The 17,619-nt window shown below is 45.0% G+C and overlaps 1 protein-coding gene across 1 annotated transcript in view; it reads right to left on the bottom strand.

Moving 5' to 3' along the window:
* Positions 1-17,619, bottom strand: part of Mettl8 (methyltransferase like 8) — a 90,114-nt gene that overhangs the window by 48,446 nt on the left and 24,049 nt on the right. The window contains exon 2 of the mRNA XM_032902535.1: positions 4,228-4,382. Within this exon, the coding sequence (XP_032758426.1) occupies positions 4,228-4,370 (143 nt within the window). The 5' untranslated portion in view covers positions 4,371-4,382. The remainder of the gene's footprint in view (positions 1-4,227; positions 4,383-17,619) is intronic.

Consider the following 17,619-nt stretch of genomic DNA (forward strand, 5'->3'; position numbering starts at 1 on the left):
TTACCTAGGAAGCGCAAGGCCCTGGGTTCGGTCCCCAGCTCCAAAAAAACGATCCAAAAATAAATAAAAAAATAAATAAATAAATAAATAAATTTTTCAATTTAACTCAAAAAATATCCAACATGTTAATCAGTCTAACATGAAATTCAACATAAAACTTTTGCACATCTGTGCGTGTGTGCATGCATGCGTGCGTGTGTATACATATACATGTGGAGGCCAAAGGACAAACTCAGCTGTCATTCCTTGGGGTCATCCATCTTGCTTTGTGAGATCGAGTCTCCCTCAAGGCCAGTGAGCCCTGGGGTTCAATGATTCTTCTTTGCTGGTTTGCCCTGAGCCAGGAATCTGCCTGTCTACCCTCCTCAGCTCTGGGATTACGAGCATGTGACACCATATCCAGTTTTGGTTTTTTTCTCCAGGTGTGTCTTGGGGATGGAATGCAGGTCCTCGGGTCCGTGTGGCCAGCTCCAGTCATCGCCTCACCCCTTCCAGCACACCCAAGCCTACAGTAACCACACGCCCAGTGTTCTGCAACCACACATGGGCAGTGCCTGACATTATGCCAACCGCAGGGCTAATTAACAAACCACTGTACTAAGAAGCCCTCAAATTGCACTTCCACCTCTCCAGACCCTGCTCCATAGGCTAGTCCTCAGGCAGACAGAAAGACAGAGTGAAGGACTCCCAGGAAGGACAAGGAGCCCCTCACTCTGGGATTCCTGTTTAAGTCTCTTGATTAGAAATTCCAAACCACCTGCAAAGAACTATAATCTCCTTTCTAAACAAACAAACAAACAAACAAAAATCTTATAAGCAAGAGTATGAACCATATTTAGAGTAAAAACATGTGCCTTTGCTGCCCATGGACGATGGATAGTAAGAATGCTTTCCACGTTTGAGAATGTTACTGTTCTTTGGGGTTTATCTTTAAGCTGTGCTTGTGTACTTCCATGCATGCCACAGAGGGTGTGAGGAGGTCGGGGGCAGCCTATGGCAGCTTTCCGCCCTGTGGGTCCCAGGATTGAACTTATGACACCAGGCTTGGCTTAGCACCTTTGCTAAGCTGTCTCTCCAGCCTCTCATGTACCCCATAAAGTACACCTTAGAATTTCAGTTACTAAAGAAAATACATGTAACAAAGATAATTTAAAAAGAAGCAAAAGGGAAAAAAAGTGTAACAAGACACTTTAATCTTTTAAATCCCTGAACAATGTAACTTTAAAAGTCACCTAAAATATATGTATGTATGTTTGTACATATGTATGTGTATGTATGCATATATGTATATCTTGTCAAAACACTTAAGGCAGAAAGCAGTAGACACCTCAGGTATGTATAACCACCTTTTTCTTAAGGTTGGAACATTCTAACCCTCTCCTGCTCTCTTCCTCTGAAAATGCTTTAATCTCAGCATGTGTCATCATCATCATCCTCGTCATCATCATCATCCTCAGCATATTCAATAATTTATTTTGAGACTGAGTCTTGCTATAGAGCTCTGGCTGTCCTGGTTCTCACTATATAGACCAGGCTGGCCTCAGGTTCACAGAGATCTGTCTTGCCTCTGCTTCTCGAATTCCGAGATGAAAGGTGTGGGCCATTACATCCACCCCTAGCATGATTACCACTCTTCATAAGGCCTCGCTTTCCTTAATAGGCAGTGACTCTGTTTCATGCTAGCTGGTCCTGAAAATCTTCCCTGAAGAGAGCTCGGGCCCTACAGCAGCCAGCGCCAGAGAGCTGAGTCTCCTCTGCAGACGCCTTGGATACACGTTCAGCCCTGCAACACACGTTATCTTCTTCCTAGCAGTGGGATCTGTAATTCAGGCATTTGAGTCGATTCCTGAATCTTTGCTTTGGGCAAGCATTGTATTTGGACGTTTGGAGCTGAATGTCCTCTCAAAGCTTATCTAAAATATCTACACAATCTTTTTCCAAACATAAACTTTCACTTTACCTATTTCTGTCAATGACCTAAGTTCAAAACGTCAAAATCGAATTCCTCCAGCTCCTTAATCCTGACAATTTCTCTTTATTCTTCCTTCATAGTCTTTCTTGTTGGCCTTTGCTGCTGCTAACCTATCCAGGGTACTGTCAGCAAACCCAGTCTCTACAGTGTCATCCCTCCATAGTGACTCCACGGTGCCTGAATGTTAGCTCTGGATCCCGCACCACAAGCAAACTTGTCCTCACCCTACCCCTCCCCTCTACCATTCCAACTTTATCTTCTACAGATCTCCAGAAGGTCCAGAGAATACCCAAAACAAAATAAAAAAACAAACGAAAGTTATTTACTACTTCCTGAAAGTGCCTTGTATATCCTCATCTGTGTCTGACATTTGTACCCAGCACAGCCCTTACTCCGCTATGCTATATGCATCAGCACAAACTTTTGATGGGGTGGGTGGGAGTTTGCAGGGGTGGGGGTGGGGGCGTGGAGTGGGGTGGAGATGGCCTTATTCTGTAGCTCTAGCTGGCCTGGGTCTTGCTAGGTAGAGCAGGCTTGCCTCAGGGATACATTTGCCTCTACCTCCTGAGTGCTGGGATTAAAGACTGTACCACCACACTCGGCTCTCAACAAATGCTTTTGTGTTAGGCACCCTCCTAAGTACTGATGGCCAAATAAATAACCCTAATTTCAGATGTTCCCAATTTGAGAAATCTTCTTAGCTGGGCTGTATAGGTGGCTCACCCTGTAATCCCAATACTTGGGAGGAGGGAGCAAGAAGGTCAAGGGGTCAAGGCCACATCCTCCTCTGCTATAGACACGAAACTGTCTTGAAACAACACTCCTCTCTGATGTCCACCCCAGAAGCAGTTTCTCATGACTGAGTTGTTTCTTACAAAGCAAATGATCTATAACACTCAGCCCTTTGAACTTGAGGCTTCATGTTGAGATTTGTAGCCTTTCATAAACATCCATCTTCCTAAGTGGCATGGAATTCTTCAAAGCATGAGACAGGGTCACAGTGAAAAGTAACGGATACAGAACATGCCCATGCCCAATACCTGTGGGGCAGCAGGCCCATGACCAACACCTGTGGGGCAGCAGGCCCATGACCAACACCTGTGGGGGACCAGGCACATGATCAACACCTGTGGGGCAGCAGGCCCATGACAAACACCTGTGGGGCAGCAGGCCCATGACCAACACCTGTGGGGCAGCAGGCCCATGACAAACACCTGTGGGGCAGCAGGCCCATGACCAACACCTGTGGGGCAGCAGGCCCATGACCAACACCTGTGGGGCAGCAGGCCCATGACAAACACCTGTGGGGCAGCAGGCCCATGACAAATACCTGTGGGGCAGCAGGCCCATGACCAACACCTGTGGGGCAGCAGGCCCATGACAAACACCTGTGGGGCAGCAGGCCCATGACCAACACCTGTGGGGCAGCAGGCCCATGACCAACACCTGTGGGGCAGCAGGCCCATGACAAACACCTGTGGGGCAGCAGGCCCATGACAAACACCTGTGGGGCAGCAGGCACATGACCAACACCTGTGGGGCAGCAGGTAGTCTGGCCCAATGGATGATGCCTATAACAAAAGCTATTAAAGAGGCTGAGGCTGGAGATGATAAGGTCAACCAAGAGGGCCACAAAGAGGAGGGCCCGTTTAGAGAAGGACCTCCTCCCCTCGCCCCATCACCTGGTGGTAGCCTGGGCAGTCAGGGATACCAAGGCTGCTGGATGTACTAGGGAACTTCTGCTTTTCAATTCCATTTTCAAAAAAGTTGGGAACATGTAAGTCAGTGTTGGTTGCACAGGCTTTTGGACTTCTACAACCTAACTTATATCATCAACTTTGAAAAACAAATCCTTTCTCACAGGGTGTGTGGCAGTTAATTCCAACACTCAGGAGTCAGGGGCCAGCTTGGTCTATATAGTGAGTTCCAGGACAGCCAGAGCTACAAAGAAGAGTCTCTGTCTTAAAAAAAAAAAAAAAATCCTTCCTTGGTTATAATAGGAAAGATACCTAATGAGCATATATAATAACATATAATATCAAATTTAAAGGTAAAATTTGGGCCAGCAGGATGGTTCAGTGGTGAAGTTCAGTGGGATACCAACCGCATCTTGCTGCTCAGCCTGACGATCTGAGTTGGGTCTTTAGAACTCACATGGTGGATGAGGAGAAAAGAAACTTGTCCTCTGGCCTCCATATCTGCTCTGTGGCATGGGCTTCACAAACACATAAATGAATACTGGGGGGAAAACTCACCACATGTTGTGTTCGAAAACTTTGGCGGGGTCAGTTAAAATCCTTGACCCCAGAGGGGCCACCGGGTGGACACCGCTCTGACATCTGTGTGGCACCTTCCCTTGCCTCAGACGGCAAATGCAATTTCTCCAAATCACGTTCATCCCAAACAGGACCTGCAAAAGTCACCAACAGTTAATTAATTACTTGACAAATATTAAAATAGTTTGCCAAAACCAGGCAAAGACACAGCAGAAAAAGAAAGCTATAGATGTAATGAATATATATGTAAAAATTCTCAATAAAGTACCTGCAAATCAGATTTAGGGACATAAGTTTATACATTATGAACAAGTGGGCTTCATCCCAGAAAAGAAAGGTTGGGCCAACATATGTAAATATAGAGATGTAATACAGCATATAAATATACCTATATATACCACTTAATTCTTTCAGTCGATGCTGAAAAGGCATTTGACAAATTCCAATTGTGCTTATGAGAAAAGTTCTGGAGACTTTAGGAATAGAAGTATCATGCTTCAAAATAATAAAGGCCATACACAACAAGCCTGTAGCCATCATTAGAGTAAACAGGAACGAGCTGAGGCCATTTCCTCTAAAATCAGGAGTGGGACAATTTGGTAGAATGCTCAAAGTTTGAGCTGTAGCTGTTAGACAAGATAAAGGCATAAAGCGGATAAAAACAGGAAAGAAAGAAGTCTAAACTATCTTGCTAGCAGACAACATGGTTCTTTACCTAAGACACTATGGGGTCCCCTAGAAAACTCCAGACTCAATAAACATCTACATGAAGTTGCAGGATAGATTCCACGTAAACAAAAATGTACTCTCATCCCCACCCCCAGATTAAGTACTTAGAAATATGTATAATCAAATAAGAGAAAGCTCTCTACAGACTACTTCTGAAAAAGGAAATCAGAGGTACTAGATGCCGGGAGACCCCCGTGCTCCTGGATGGGTAGTTGATACTTGTAGACTTTCAGTAGCCAGTGTACTGTTGCAAATAGACCTCCCCAGACAAACACACCTGCTTCAATTCTAGCTCAAGAGAGGAATCACTGGTTGAAGCTGATGTTGCTAATCTAAAATTTAAAGGTTATAGCATTGTAAGTATGTTCTGGTAAACATGTCCCTCTCAAGTCTTTAAGGAAAAGTGTTCAGAAGAAGCTTTCGGTGTCACAGTGCTGCTGTCTGGTGGTTCAGCTGTTCCTCACGGCACTCCGGCTACTGCTGTACCCAGTTGGGAGAAACCAGCTATGGGTGACCTGTACGGCACAGGCAATGAGGGCTATCAGAGGGGCTTTTAGACATAAAAACCTGATGTAGTGAAGACCCTGTACTACCCTGCTCAAAACGAACTTCAGAATGTCAAAAATCTCACTACACGTTCACAAAAAATGTCAAGGTTTTTCCTGTTGGAGTTTACTAAAAGAAGAGCCTCCTCGTGCTTAGAAAGGCTCCCTCAGCGAGCAACGGCCACTGCCTGCCCCGGCCCCTGCTTAGTCCCTTCTGAATGCAGCCCGGTCTGCCTTTACCCCACATGCCTCTGTTCTTTCTGCAGCCGTGACCCATACAACGCCGGCAAAACTCTACCTACAGCACCATCCTGAGACCTTTCCACATAGCTATATAGATATAATGTTCTGCATGCTGAAGGGCAGAAACGGATCACACCCACGAGGGCAGGCAATTCACGCTCAAAAATGTGAAGTGATATGAACCAGGGTCCAGCCCTTCGCATGATCATGTGATGGTAAAAGAAAGCAAAGGCTCGCTCACTGTAAATGACCACAGACAAAAAGGCACAACCAGACTGGCTACGAATAGAATGTCAGACTGTGCTTTGAAGGCTGCTGGACGGTGGACCGAGCTCAGCACAGCCAGGGCCTTAGCCGGTGGCTATTTCCTTGTTTAGGAAGCTACTTCTTTAATTAACCACAGGCATCTATTTCTTTTGTCTCTTTATCATATTTTATAGCCACATCTGGTGCTACACTACTATTTAATCTCCTTAATTAGATAAATAGCTAATAAATCTGGCAGAAATATAGAAAATCTCTTAAATACGTAATTTTAATGTATTTAAATTTCATGAATTAAACTGCAAGCTTCTAGAAGCAGGACTGCTATTTGTGGATTGACTGATTGCATAAAAATGGTGCTTATCTGACATAAAGGAATTAAAGTTGAGATGCCACCACAGACCTCATAGATACTGGAAAACTATTACAGACAATTCTTTATTATTTATTTATAGAATAAATAACCTTGAAAAACAACTTACCTATAATAACTTTCTAAAACATCGCAAGGAAAAAAAAACCTAAGCAGGCCTAAACTTATTAAATGAGTCTATAATTTAAATTAAAATATCATGACTAATATATACTTTTTATATATATACATGCACATATATGTAAAGAATAAATCAGAAAATGTAAGTGTTGGCAAGAATATGAGGAAACTAGAACCTCACACACTGCTGATAGGATGTAAAATGATGCAGCTGCTATGGAAACAGTACAGTGAACTTCCCAAAAATTAGACCTGGAGCCAGCAATTCCATTTTGGGGTATATATCCAGAAGGGATGAGACCAGGGAGGGACTGAAAAAATGTCTACACTCTCGGATTCACAGTGGCACAGTAGACGAACAGTGATGTGTTCTCTGAAAAAGGAATCAGAAACACCTAGCATGGTAGTTGGACACAGGCTACAATACGGTTGAACCTTAAAGACAGTCAAGTAAAGTGAAACAGGACAGCCACAGAAGCGCACACATGCTGTGCATGCATGTGTGCATGTGTGTGTGTGTGTGTGTGTGTGTGTGTGTGTGTGTGTGTGTGTGTGCCCACACTTGCACTGTCCCTTTTAGAGAAGGTCCCCGAGTAATGAAATCCACACTGACAGAAAGCAGAGTGGTGCTTGCCAGAGGGGAGCACTGGGAGAACGGCTTATGGACACAGGTCAGAAAATAGACAATGAAGTGATATCAGAGAGACCACATCAAGCTGTACGTAGGATGAGCACATCTAGAGAGCTAACGTGCAACATGAATTTTAAAGTTGGTGTTCTTCACGTGTATGAAAATGACATGATGAGATTCGATACTTTATATGCTAACCTAAATTTTAACTTAAAAAGCACATGTTTACACACACACACACACACACACACACACACACACACACACACACACACAGGGTAACTAAGATTTCACTACATACATGCAATGATATAAAAGGTCTTGCTGCACACCTTACAGATACACAGTTTTAAAAGGAAGCTAGCCAGATATGGTGACCTATATACCACCATATATGCCTATATACCTATAATTATAACCCTGGGGTGGGGGAGGGGCTGATGGAAGAGTACCAAAGGTTCAAGGCCAGCCTGGACTACTACAGAGTGAAACCATGTCTTGAAAACCAAAGCAAAACCTACCCACACCACAGACAAATACAGTAAGTGAAAAAGAAAACAAAGGCAAACAATGGAGCCAATACGAAACAAACAAACAAAAAAAGTCAAGATAAAACCAGTTAGGCCAAGGGATGAGGTGCAGTTTCTGGAAGCTGGGGAGGATGGGCGGTCCCAGAGATGGATGGTGGTAATACTTCTACAGCATGAATGCTTAATGCCAGGAAACCACAAACTAAGGAAGGATTCAGAGGTGACTTTTCTATTGGGTATACCCCCCCAAACGAACAGCTTTCCTGCAAAGAGGGTGCAGGCCCCCATGTCCATCCATGAGGGTGGGGGAACCAACCCAACAGTCACCACCCTACAGCAGACACGAAGGCGCCTCAGCTCCTCTTTTGAGGCGAGCATCGCTGGGAGAATTAAAATGAGTTTGTATGAAAGAAAAGGGCTGAACGTGGCCGTATCATTACCGTGCAATTTTCCCACTGATGCTGCCTCCCATTAGGTTTTCAGGTTATAAAGAATTTGCAAGGAATAAGATTTGAGGATATCTAAGAGGGAAAGCCTAGGCAAGAGTTTTCTCAGCATTTCTTATTATACTTTAATTGCCGAGGCTGATACAGTCATGAGCTGCATAGCAATATGCTGGTTAGAGACAAATTGCATATAGTAGTTTCCCTAAGATTATGGTGGGTTAAAAAAAAAAGATAATAATGTGAAAAAGAAAATTCCCATCGCCTAGTTTTTTACCACACCTTTCCTATGGGCACATAGACAAAGACCGCTGTATTACGGGAGCCCGTGGTAACAATGCGGGAACACTGTTCATAGGTTTATTATTATCGAGGTGTACAGGCTGTGACGTACGGCTTAAGCATAGAGAGAGGCTATACCGTCCACACTGGTGTAGTGCACTCTATCGTGTGCACATAGTAACAGATCCTCTATTTACATGGTTCTCAGAACATGTGTCCCCATCATTATGTGACTGTATTTAGTCTGTGGTACTTCATCCACTTCAGAGCAGAGAAATACAGCAACAAAAACCTCCACCTGACCTAGTTTGAGCTTTAATTTTGCAGCTGGAAATGTGGCTGCAGCCCCTCACCTAGCTCAAACACTGTGCCATTTCAGTCTGTGTTTCATGACGTTTCTTGTCCTTCCCCTGTCTCATTTCCAGCTCCATCCTTCCTCGTGAATCTGGTAAGGGGCAGGGTGAACTGACCGTGACCAAGAGCTCAAAAGGTCCTTGAGCTCAGAGCCAAGACTTCATAGCCAACAGGCTGAAGGAGTCATTAAGGAAGGAGAAAATGTTCACACAAGCATCGGACTGACAATGTAACCACCAATAGCAGCAGCTATGTTACCAAGGTCACAGAGGTCACTGTGATTAGCCAGCAGGCTTCCTGCCAGCTCTAGGTGTAGGCCAATGTGGTGGTTTGAATGAGAATGGCCCTATAGGTATATTTGAACGTGTGGCTGTGATAACCATGGAGTGGCACTATTTTAAAGGATTAGGAGGTGTGATTTGCCACTAGGGGTGGGCTTTGAGGATTCAAAACCCCATGCCAAGCTGAGAGCCTCTATTCCTGCGGCCTGTAGATCCAGATTGGAACTCTCAGCTACTTTTCCAGCTCCACGTCTGCCTGCCTGCTGCCATGCTCCCTGCCATGATGGCAAGGGACGAATTCTCAGAAACTGTAGGCCACCCCCAATTCAATGTTGTCCTTTATAAGAGTTGTCATGGTCATGGTTTCTCTTCACAGCAATAGAACGCTGACTGAGTCAGTGTGTGTCTACCTTAGAATTTGAGGGGGGAAAATGTATAAAATGGCTTGGGTCCATCGCAGACTATGACAAGCTGGAGACAAGATACCCACTGACCAGCAACCAACCACTGGGCCAATCACCACCACCACTGCCACATTAGACTTAGGTACAGAACAGGCAGCCCTAATCAGAAGGAAGGCTTGTGGGAAACAGCAGCTGACTCACAACTTGTGACAAAAGCCATGCTCCCTATTAAAGTGGACCTCCCTTTTCAGTGATTCCTATAACTACTGACCCACATCATGTTCTCTCTCTCTCTCTCTCTCTCTCTCTCTCTCTCTCTCTCTCTCTCTCTCTGTGTGTATGCACACACACATGCGGTGGGTTATCTTAGTCCATGCACACTCATACAGAGGATAAAGCAGAACACTGTGTGTCCATTCCCTTGAGACAGGGCCTCTCATTGGATCGGAAGCTCACTTGTTTGGGTTGGCTGGCTGGCCAGTGGATTTCTAGGACCCCTCTCTCTACCTCTCAATACTGGAGCTACAAGAACACATGACATGCCTGGCTTTTCATGTGGGTGCTTGACAATTCAAACTCAGGTCCTTAAGGTTGCACTCCAAGTACTCTTAGCCACTTGGCCATCTCCCTCCCCGTCGATTGTGTTTTTGAGGCAAGGTCTTTGTCTGGCCAGTGAGTACCAGGGATCTACCTGGCATGGCCTCTGTGTGCTGGGATTACAAGCACAAGCCCAGGCTTTTGTGACATGGGTGCTTGGGTCTGAAGTTAGGTCTTCCTGCCTGTATGGCAAGCACTTTAGAACCAAGACCATCTTCCCAGCATACTTAATTCTTGTTGTGCTGAGGATACCAAGCACAAGGTGATAAGCCTGGTTCTAAGCCCTTTTTTCTTATTTGCATTTTCCTCCATTATACTAGTGAATACAATGTAATTGTTGTATATAGAGTTATATGAATAAGTGTTGTTGATACAGTTATTATACATACGACCGAGGGAACAGGGTTAAGTAAAGTCTTATCCCAAATTTGTTTGTTTTGTGTTTTGGTGCGGTGTTAGATATTGAACCAAGGGTGTCACACATTGTAGGTGTTCTACCACTGAATCTTAGCCCCTTCCGTGATCCCCACCACCCTTTAGAAAAAAATCTTTCTGAGAGGCCTCATTAGTTACTCAGGCTAGACTTAAAGTCAGTCTGGAGTCCAAGCGATCCTAAATCCTCCAGGAGCCTCCTGGATCACCAGGCCAACCTTCAAATATATTATATAAATATTGTAATCACAATTAGTTGCAACCTCCATTTCCACCAAAGGGTACTATTTAGTGACAAAAATCAATAAAGGACAAAGGAAACCCGTGTTCTGAACCGGAATAACAAATTAAATATATTCATTTATCACCCAATAAGAACAGATGAAATCTTGATTTCAACATAAGCAGTCTAACATAAAGGCCACATTCTACTCTTCTCTTCCTCCTTCCCTCCCTCCCCCAGCTCTACTTTTTCGTGTTGAAACAGCCTTTTGAAAATTAATTAATTAATATTTTATTTATAAAACATACATTATTTATAAAACACACATATATACATATATATTAGAGAGAGGAGAGAGAGAGACTCATATGCACACTACTTTTGAATGCCACATCTACCAAATGTATCCCAGTACTGATTCTTCGGTTTCCACCCAGTTGCTAGGTTTTTGCGACTGATTTAAGGAGACCCAGAGTTCCTTCTCTCCCTCCTCCTTTCTCATTGCTGCATCTTCTCTTGGGCCTTCATCAAACAGCCAACAACAGAATGCAGCTGGGAGCTCCCAGCCCCAGACGAGGAGAGTACATTTTCTTTGCAGAGCTCAAACCTCAAGAGACAGGCCAAGGGCTCTTGCATCACTAAAAGAAAGTAACATTTACCACAGGTTCTTCCACTGGGCGAGCAGCACAGCTGCATAGAGGAAGGAAGAGGTCTCAACTTCCCGGCTTTTAAAGCTTGATCCTAAGTTTACAAAGGGGGCTCCGGTGCTGAGAGGCATGCCAAGGAAACAGAGCAAGAAATTCTGTTCGTGGGAAACTCTCAAGAATTACCCCTGGAGCAATGTGCTGACTCCAGGCAAAACCTATTTGTAAGACTCCCCAAGAATGGTTCCCAGTTGTCTGGCTCCCTGAGACCCAGGGGAGAGAAGCAGAGCTAATCATATGCTAAATGTCTGCCCAACACTTAAAAGTTAAGTCCCCTTCAGAGTTTCCTAGGTTCTGAGCCTCTTTTAAATAAACAGATTACCTCTGTGACTGTTTAACTTTTCTTCTCAGCTGGCAAGCTGGTACAAAGGTTTCAGTCAGAGGTGCAAACATCATCTAGATAGAGCTGTGCTAAACATTACCTGAGAGGTTAGCATTAATGAGAGGGAATTAAAGTGCTATTGTTGCACTATTTCGGAGAGGAAAAGTCGACAGGTAAGAAACACTTAAGTATCAACTACACCGAGGAGAAAACTAAAGCTTCAATTAACCCTGGCAATTTCAGAGAACTCCGAGGGTGACCGTCTGCAAGGCAAACAGCTCCGCATCTTGCACATCTTGTTTTAATCTTTCCTTGCATGATTATAATTTCGGGGTATAAATAAGGTTATTAGCAAGAACAGAACAACAACAATAATTACAGTAAGTGCTTGCAGAGCACTTTGATCATGCTATGACGTCAGTCATCCAGCAGCTTCAAAATGGGAATCTCATGGTTAGTGTTTGCTCTCCGGGGTCATCCTGAGAGGTGGCTACATCAGTCTTTCCCCACACAAAGGGAAGCTGGTAGGACCCAGGAATAAGAGAATAAGTTAGGGATTTCAGGAACTCCCACCAATCCAAAATATCTGAAGGGATTAATATTTTAGACACTCTGGGAATGTCACCATATAGATTATGATGAATCAGAAAAAAAACTGGTTTAAACTCATCTAATTGGTATTTTACATGTCTATGCTACGGTAACATTTCAGGGTATGTTAGGGTCCGTTATTTGCTGAAGCCTCAAATAGTAGGCAAAAGCAAAGAGCTTTTATTCACCCGAATTTCCTGCATGCAGGGGTCTCCACATTTGGGAATGGAGACCTCTGGTGGAGCCAGCTTTTACTGTCAGGTAGAATTCCAGGGAAGGGTGTGCGCGCTTTCCCCTTGATTAGTCAGCTCTGTCTCTGGGGGTCTGACTGATTCTACAGTGGGTTAGGTTCTGGAGACTTCCCAGGGGGTCACTTACTTATTCTAACCACCCATTCTTACTTCAGGCCAGATAACGAGGTGTCCTCAGATTGGCCGCCCGCAGCTGTGGTTGGCTGACCGCAGGTTCCTGGTTCTGGGTTCTCATTTCTGGGAAACAGAAACTTCAGGCCTAGTCTCCCAAACTGCCAGTTTGCAACCTGCTGTCATGGAGTCAGCCTGGCTCTGCTAACTCAGTCCTCTCATTAGGAGCCGGTTTGGTGGCTGATAAATGGTCCTAAGGCACATGCGTGCTCGTCTGTTAGCAGCCATCAAGTGTGAGAAGCTCACAGGCTAAGAGCCTGGAGTTCTACCCTGCTTTCCCACCCCCTCTACAGGTCTCTCTCTTTAGAGACACTTGTGCCCATATGCAAGATTTACTTGGCAGTGTTTGGACTTCCTTCATCAGTGAGGTTGTCCTGGCTGAGAAGAGAATATTATAACATTGTCACATCATAAATGCATATTAGATCAGAAAAACTTGAGCTATATGGCCAATGACTAAAAGTATCCAAGTGAATGCACATCTTCAAATTCAAACTCATGCGACTTATGCTGTCAGAGGCTACAGCACTGCACAATTCTGTTTTGAAGAACTATGCTGGTTATGAGGGCTCACATTCGTATTCTCAACGGCGGAGACGGCGGAGGCAGGGGGATTGCAAGTTTAAGGCCAGCCTGAGCAACCCAGCAAGCTCCTAGGACACATAGTGAGACCCTATCAAAACAAAACAGGATGCTATGAATTACAGACGACTCGTGGTAAGGCGAGGTGGAGTAGAAGCCAGGGTGGTCTGGTGTTAAAGCACAGGAGAATGGATGAGCTGTGCCTGTGTTACTGTGAGCTATGAGTTACTGCCTGTGTCTCAGGACTGCCTGATACCTGCCGCACTTACGTTCAGTGAAGAAGAATGAGAGATGGCTTGGTGGGTAGAGCACCTGCACTTCCGTGTATGAGGACAGGAGTTCAGATGCCCGCAAACCACGTACATACTGAGTGGATGTGGCAGCTTCCCTGTAATTCCAGCCTCAGAAGGCAGAGGGGTATTAGCCAATCTGCCTTCAGCGTAATTTATACTGTGCTATGCTCGGGCCAAGGGCATTAATATAGAACATGAGTATTCTCTCACAATTCTAGTTCCCAGTAGAGTCCTGGCCCCTCGGAAATATCATGAGCAGTCTTTACTGTCCACATTTCTTTTGGCATTTTGGTCTTTCAGACTCCCAGAGCAAGCTGGCTACTGACACAATATTGGTGAGCTCTTGGTTTGACTGAGAGACTCTTCCTCACTGAATAAGGTGGAAACCTAATTGAGAGTGATTCCTGACATCAACCTTATGCCTCTATGTCCATGTGTATCCACACGTGTGTCCACATGGACAGACGGTGACCGGCCACCGAAGCCAGGTTTCTCACACTGGAGTGGGAGGTCAGAGACACAGGGAAAAGGTGCCCTCCTTCAAACGGTCCCCAACATGAAGTCATATTTAGTTTAATATAAACAGAGGCAAATACAAATAAAACATCTGCAGATGTGCGCATATACATGGTACATGTATACACTGTAACCATTAGTCTTCATTGAGACACACTTCTGTGCATGTTGCCTACTGGGGTGTCTCCAAAGAAGCTTAACTGAGGAGGGATGTGAGTGGTACCACCCCGTTGACTAGCACATAGACTATGTAAAGAGAATAAAGGGAGAAGAGCAGGATAGCCTGAGGAAAAGTGCCATTGGTCTCTCTGCTTCTACACTGCAGGTGCAACGCCATCCGTTAACTCAAGTTCCCATCGTCATGCTTCACTACCACAGCAGGCTGCACCGCTCAAACCACGTGTCTGAATAAATGACTCCTTATGTTGCCCGAGTCACGTATTTTGCATAGCAACAAGAAAAGGTAACTAATATAGAAAACTGGTCTGAAGAAGTGGGAATAGCCACCATGATGAATCTGACCATGTGGTTCACTGGCCTTGGGAACTGGTTTGAAGGACGAATGTGAAAGAGGTCGGAACTTCTGGGTAGAGAAGTTCTAGACTCTTATAAGCAGAACTTAATGGGCCATTCTGGTGGGAGTTTAGAAGACCAGAATGGCAACAGTAAAGACTGTGCTCATGTCCAGGTGGTGGGGCGCATGCCTTTAATCCTAGCACGCAGGAGGGAGAGGCAGTCAGATCTCTATGAGTTTGAGGCCAGCGCGTTCTACAGAGTGAGTTCCAGGACAGTCAAGGCTACACTGAGAAACCTTGTCTCTAAAAACAAAAACCAAACAAACGAACAAGAATGTGCTCACGACAAGGGGAACCCTCCTCTGTGGCTGGTGAGAGTACAAACTTCTCAGTCAGCTATACCACTGCTGGGCATTTACCCAAAGGATGCTTCATCCGACTACAGGGACTCTTGCTCAACCACATTCATAGCAGCTCCATTAGAAACTGGAAATGGCTTAGATGTCTCTGAGCTGAAGAGTAGGTGAAGAAGTTGATGTTTACATAATAGAGTATTACTCAGTTTTAAAAAATGTCCTTAAAAATGACTTCATGAAATTTGCAGGCAAATGGATGGAACAAGAAAAAGTCATCCTCCTAGGAAGCGCAAGGCCCTGGGTTGGGTCCCCAGCTCCAAAAAAAAAGAACCAAAAAAAAAAAAAAAAAAAAAAAAAAGTCATCCTGGAGTGAGGTATCGAGACCCAGAAAGACAAACATGGTAGTGTACTCATTTATACGTGAATATTAGCTGTAAGCTAAAGGGTAGTCATGTTACACCCTACAGGCCCAGAAAGGCCCAGAAACACTGTTCAAGGCCTCAAGGGAGGTGGAATGGATCTCCGTGGGAAGGAGAAATAGAATAGATTTAGAGAGTGGAGTGGTGCACCAGGGCAGGTAGGGATGGAAACAGGAGGGATCAGGTGTACACAAGGGGTGGGGATGAAGGGAGGGGAGACGACTGGAATTGGGGGCATATCAGGGGAGAGATAGAAACCCAGGTCAATGGAAACTCCCTGCAACTTACACAGACTCCTAGTATGGGAGATAAGGAACCTGAACCAGCCTTCTTCTGTAACCAAAGCTTCCAGTGGAGGGACTGTGACACCAAGCCAGACACAAAACCTTTGACCTACAATCCGTAACTGTTTGCAAGATGTGCTGGGATAAAGGTGGTGCAGAACTTGTGGGAGTAACCAACCGACTGATCTAACTTAAGATCCAGACCAGGAGAGGGAGCCCACACCTCACACGACACGGCCTGGAGAGTGAGGAACCAGAGGATAGACAGCCCAGAGACCTAGGCTAGAACCAAGCATGACTGGCAAAAAAAAAAAAAAAAAAAAAAAGGAAGGAAGGAAGGAAGGAAGGAAGGAAAAGGAAGGAAGGAAGGAAAAAGAGTCAACGAAATGACTCCTAATGATATTCTGCTGTGCTTGCAGACTGGAGGCTAGCATAACCATCAGAGAGGCTCCATCCAGCTCCCAATAGGAGCAGATGCAGAGTCCCACAGACAAACAGTTGGAGCTCAAGAATCCTGCAGAAGAGAAGGAAGGATTATAGGAGGCAGAGGTGCCAAGGACACAAGAAAACAGCCCACAGAATCAACCAACCAAGACTGAGAGGCCCTCGTCTACACTAAAGCAACAATCAGGGAGCCTGTGAGGGTCCGACTTTGGGCGTCTGCATATATGTAGCTTGGCGCTCTTGTGGGACTCCTAAGAGTGGGGGTGGGGGCGGTCTCTGATTCTTTCTGCCTGCTTTTGAGAGCCCTTTCCTCCTATTGGGTCGCCTTGTCCAGCTTTAATATGGGGGGGGAGGGGGAGGCACCTAGTCTTACTGTAACGTCTTATGCCTCCTTTGGTTGATATCCCTGGGAGGCCTGCTCTTTTCTGAAGAGAAATGGATGAAGAGTGGGTCTGGGAGAGCTGGGAGGAGAGGAGGGAGGAGAAACTGTGGTCAGGACATAATTAATATATGAGAGAAGGATTTTTTTTTTTTTTTTTTTTTAAGAATGTGCTCATGAGGCTTCAGATGGGTCAGGAACTACACTGGCAAGAGAACACTCATGTTTTACATGAATGGACTTGGCCTTAGCAGAACATGATATAAATTCAAACTGAAGGGCAATTATGAGTAAGGAAAACTAAGAAGGTGATGAGAAGTTATGTCCCACGATTATGCAGATGGATTTTCACTGGAACCAGTCCCACTTCTGTCTTCTCACCCCTACTGAGCCAACAAATTCCCATAGTTCTTTAACTCGGCTTTGTCTTTCTGTTATCTGTCAGGATTCCCACTTGATACACGGTTTCATGATGAAACCCAGGCTGGTCTGAAGTCTCTGTACTCTTTCTTAATCTCCAAGAGCTGGAGATGTAGTTCAGTGGTGGGGCACTTATCCAACATGTCCAAGGTCAAATTCACTTCCCACCACTGAAAGTAAGAAAAAGCAATAAACACACGGAAGAGGCACATGTGGCTGACGGACTTGATGTGGTGACAGCCCAGGTTTAACAGAAGTAAGGGGCCAGGGACAGACAAGAGAAACTGTTTAGCAATTAAGCCTTCTAAATTAGCTACCCTGTGTCTCCTAGTAACAAAAGCAGTAACACTGACAATGAGAGGGGCATGCTGTTTTGAGGGAGAGATTCTTAAAACATGGCTAAGACCACAAAGCCACAAACATCTATGAAAAGGAAACACTTGGGTACAGAGAAAAGCTCAAAGCTCCTCTCCCATTCACCACCTTACTTCCCTCTTCTGCAAGGCAGCCGGTGGAGTTCCCCCATTGGCACGTCTTCCCAAGTAGGTTTTGTCAAACAAAGGTTCCATGATAATGTCACTGGGTTTTTATTATGATAATAATCTAAAAGCGAAATCAACAGGGGCACACGTGTAACCGCTGCTTGGTTTCAGCGCCTGTGTTTGCATTTATG

This window comes from Rattus rattus, chromosome 5 (assembly GCF_011064425.1).
Source record: "Rattus rattus isolate New Zealand chromosome 5, Rrattus_CSIRO_v1, whole genome shotgun sequence".
In the NCBI taxonomy this organism is placed as follows: Eukaryota; Metazoa; Chordata; class Mammalia; order Rodentia; family Muridae; genus Rattus; species Rattus rattus.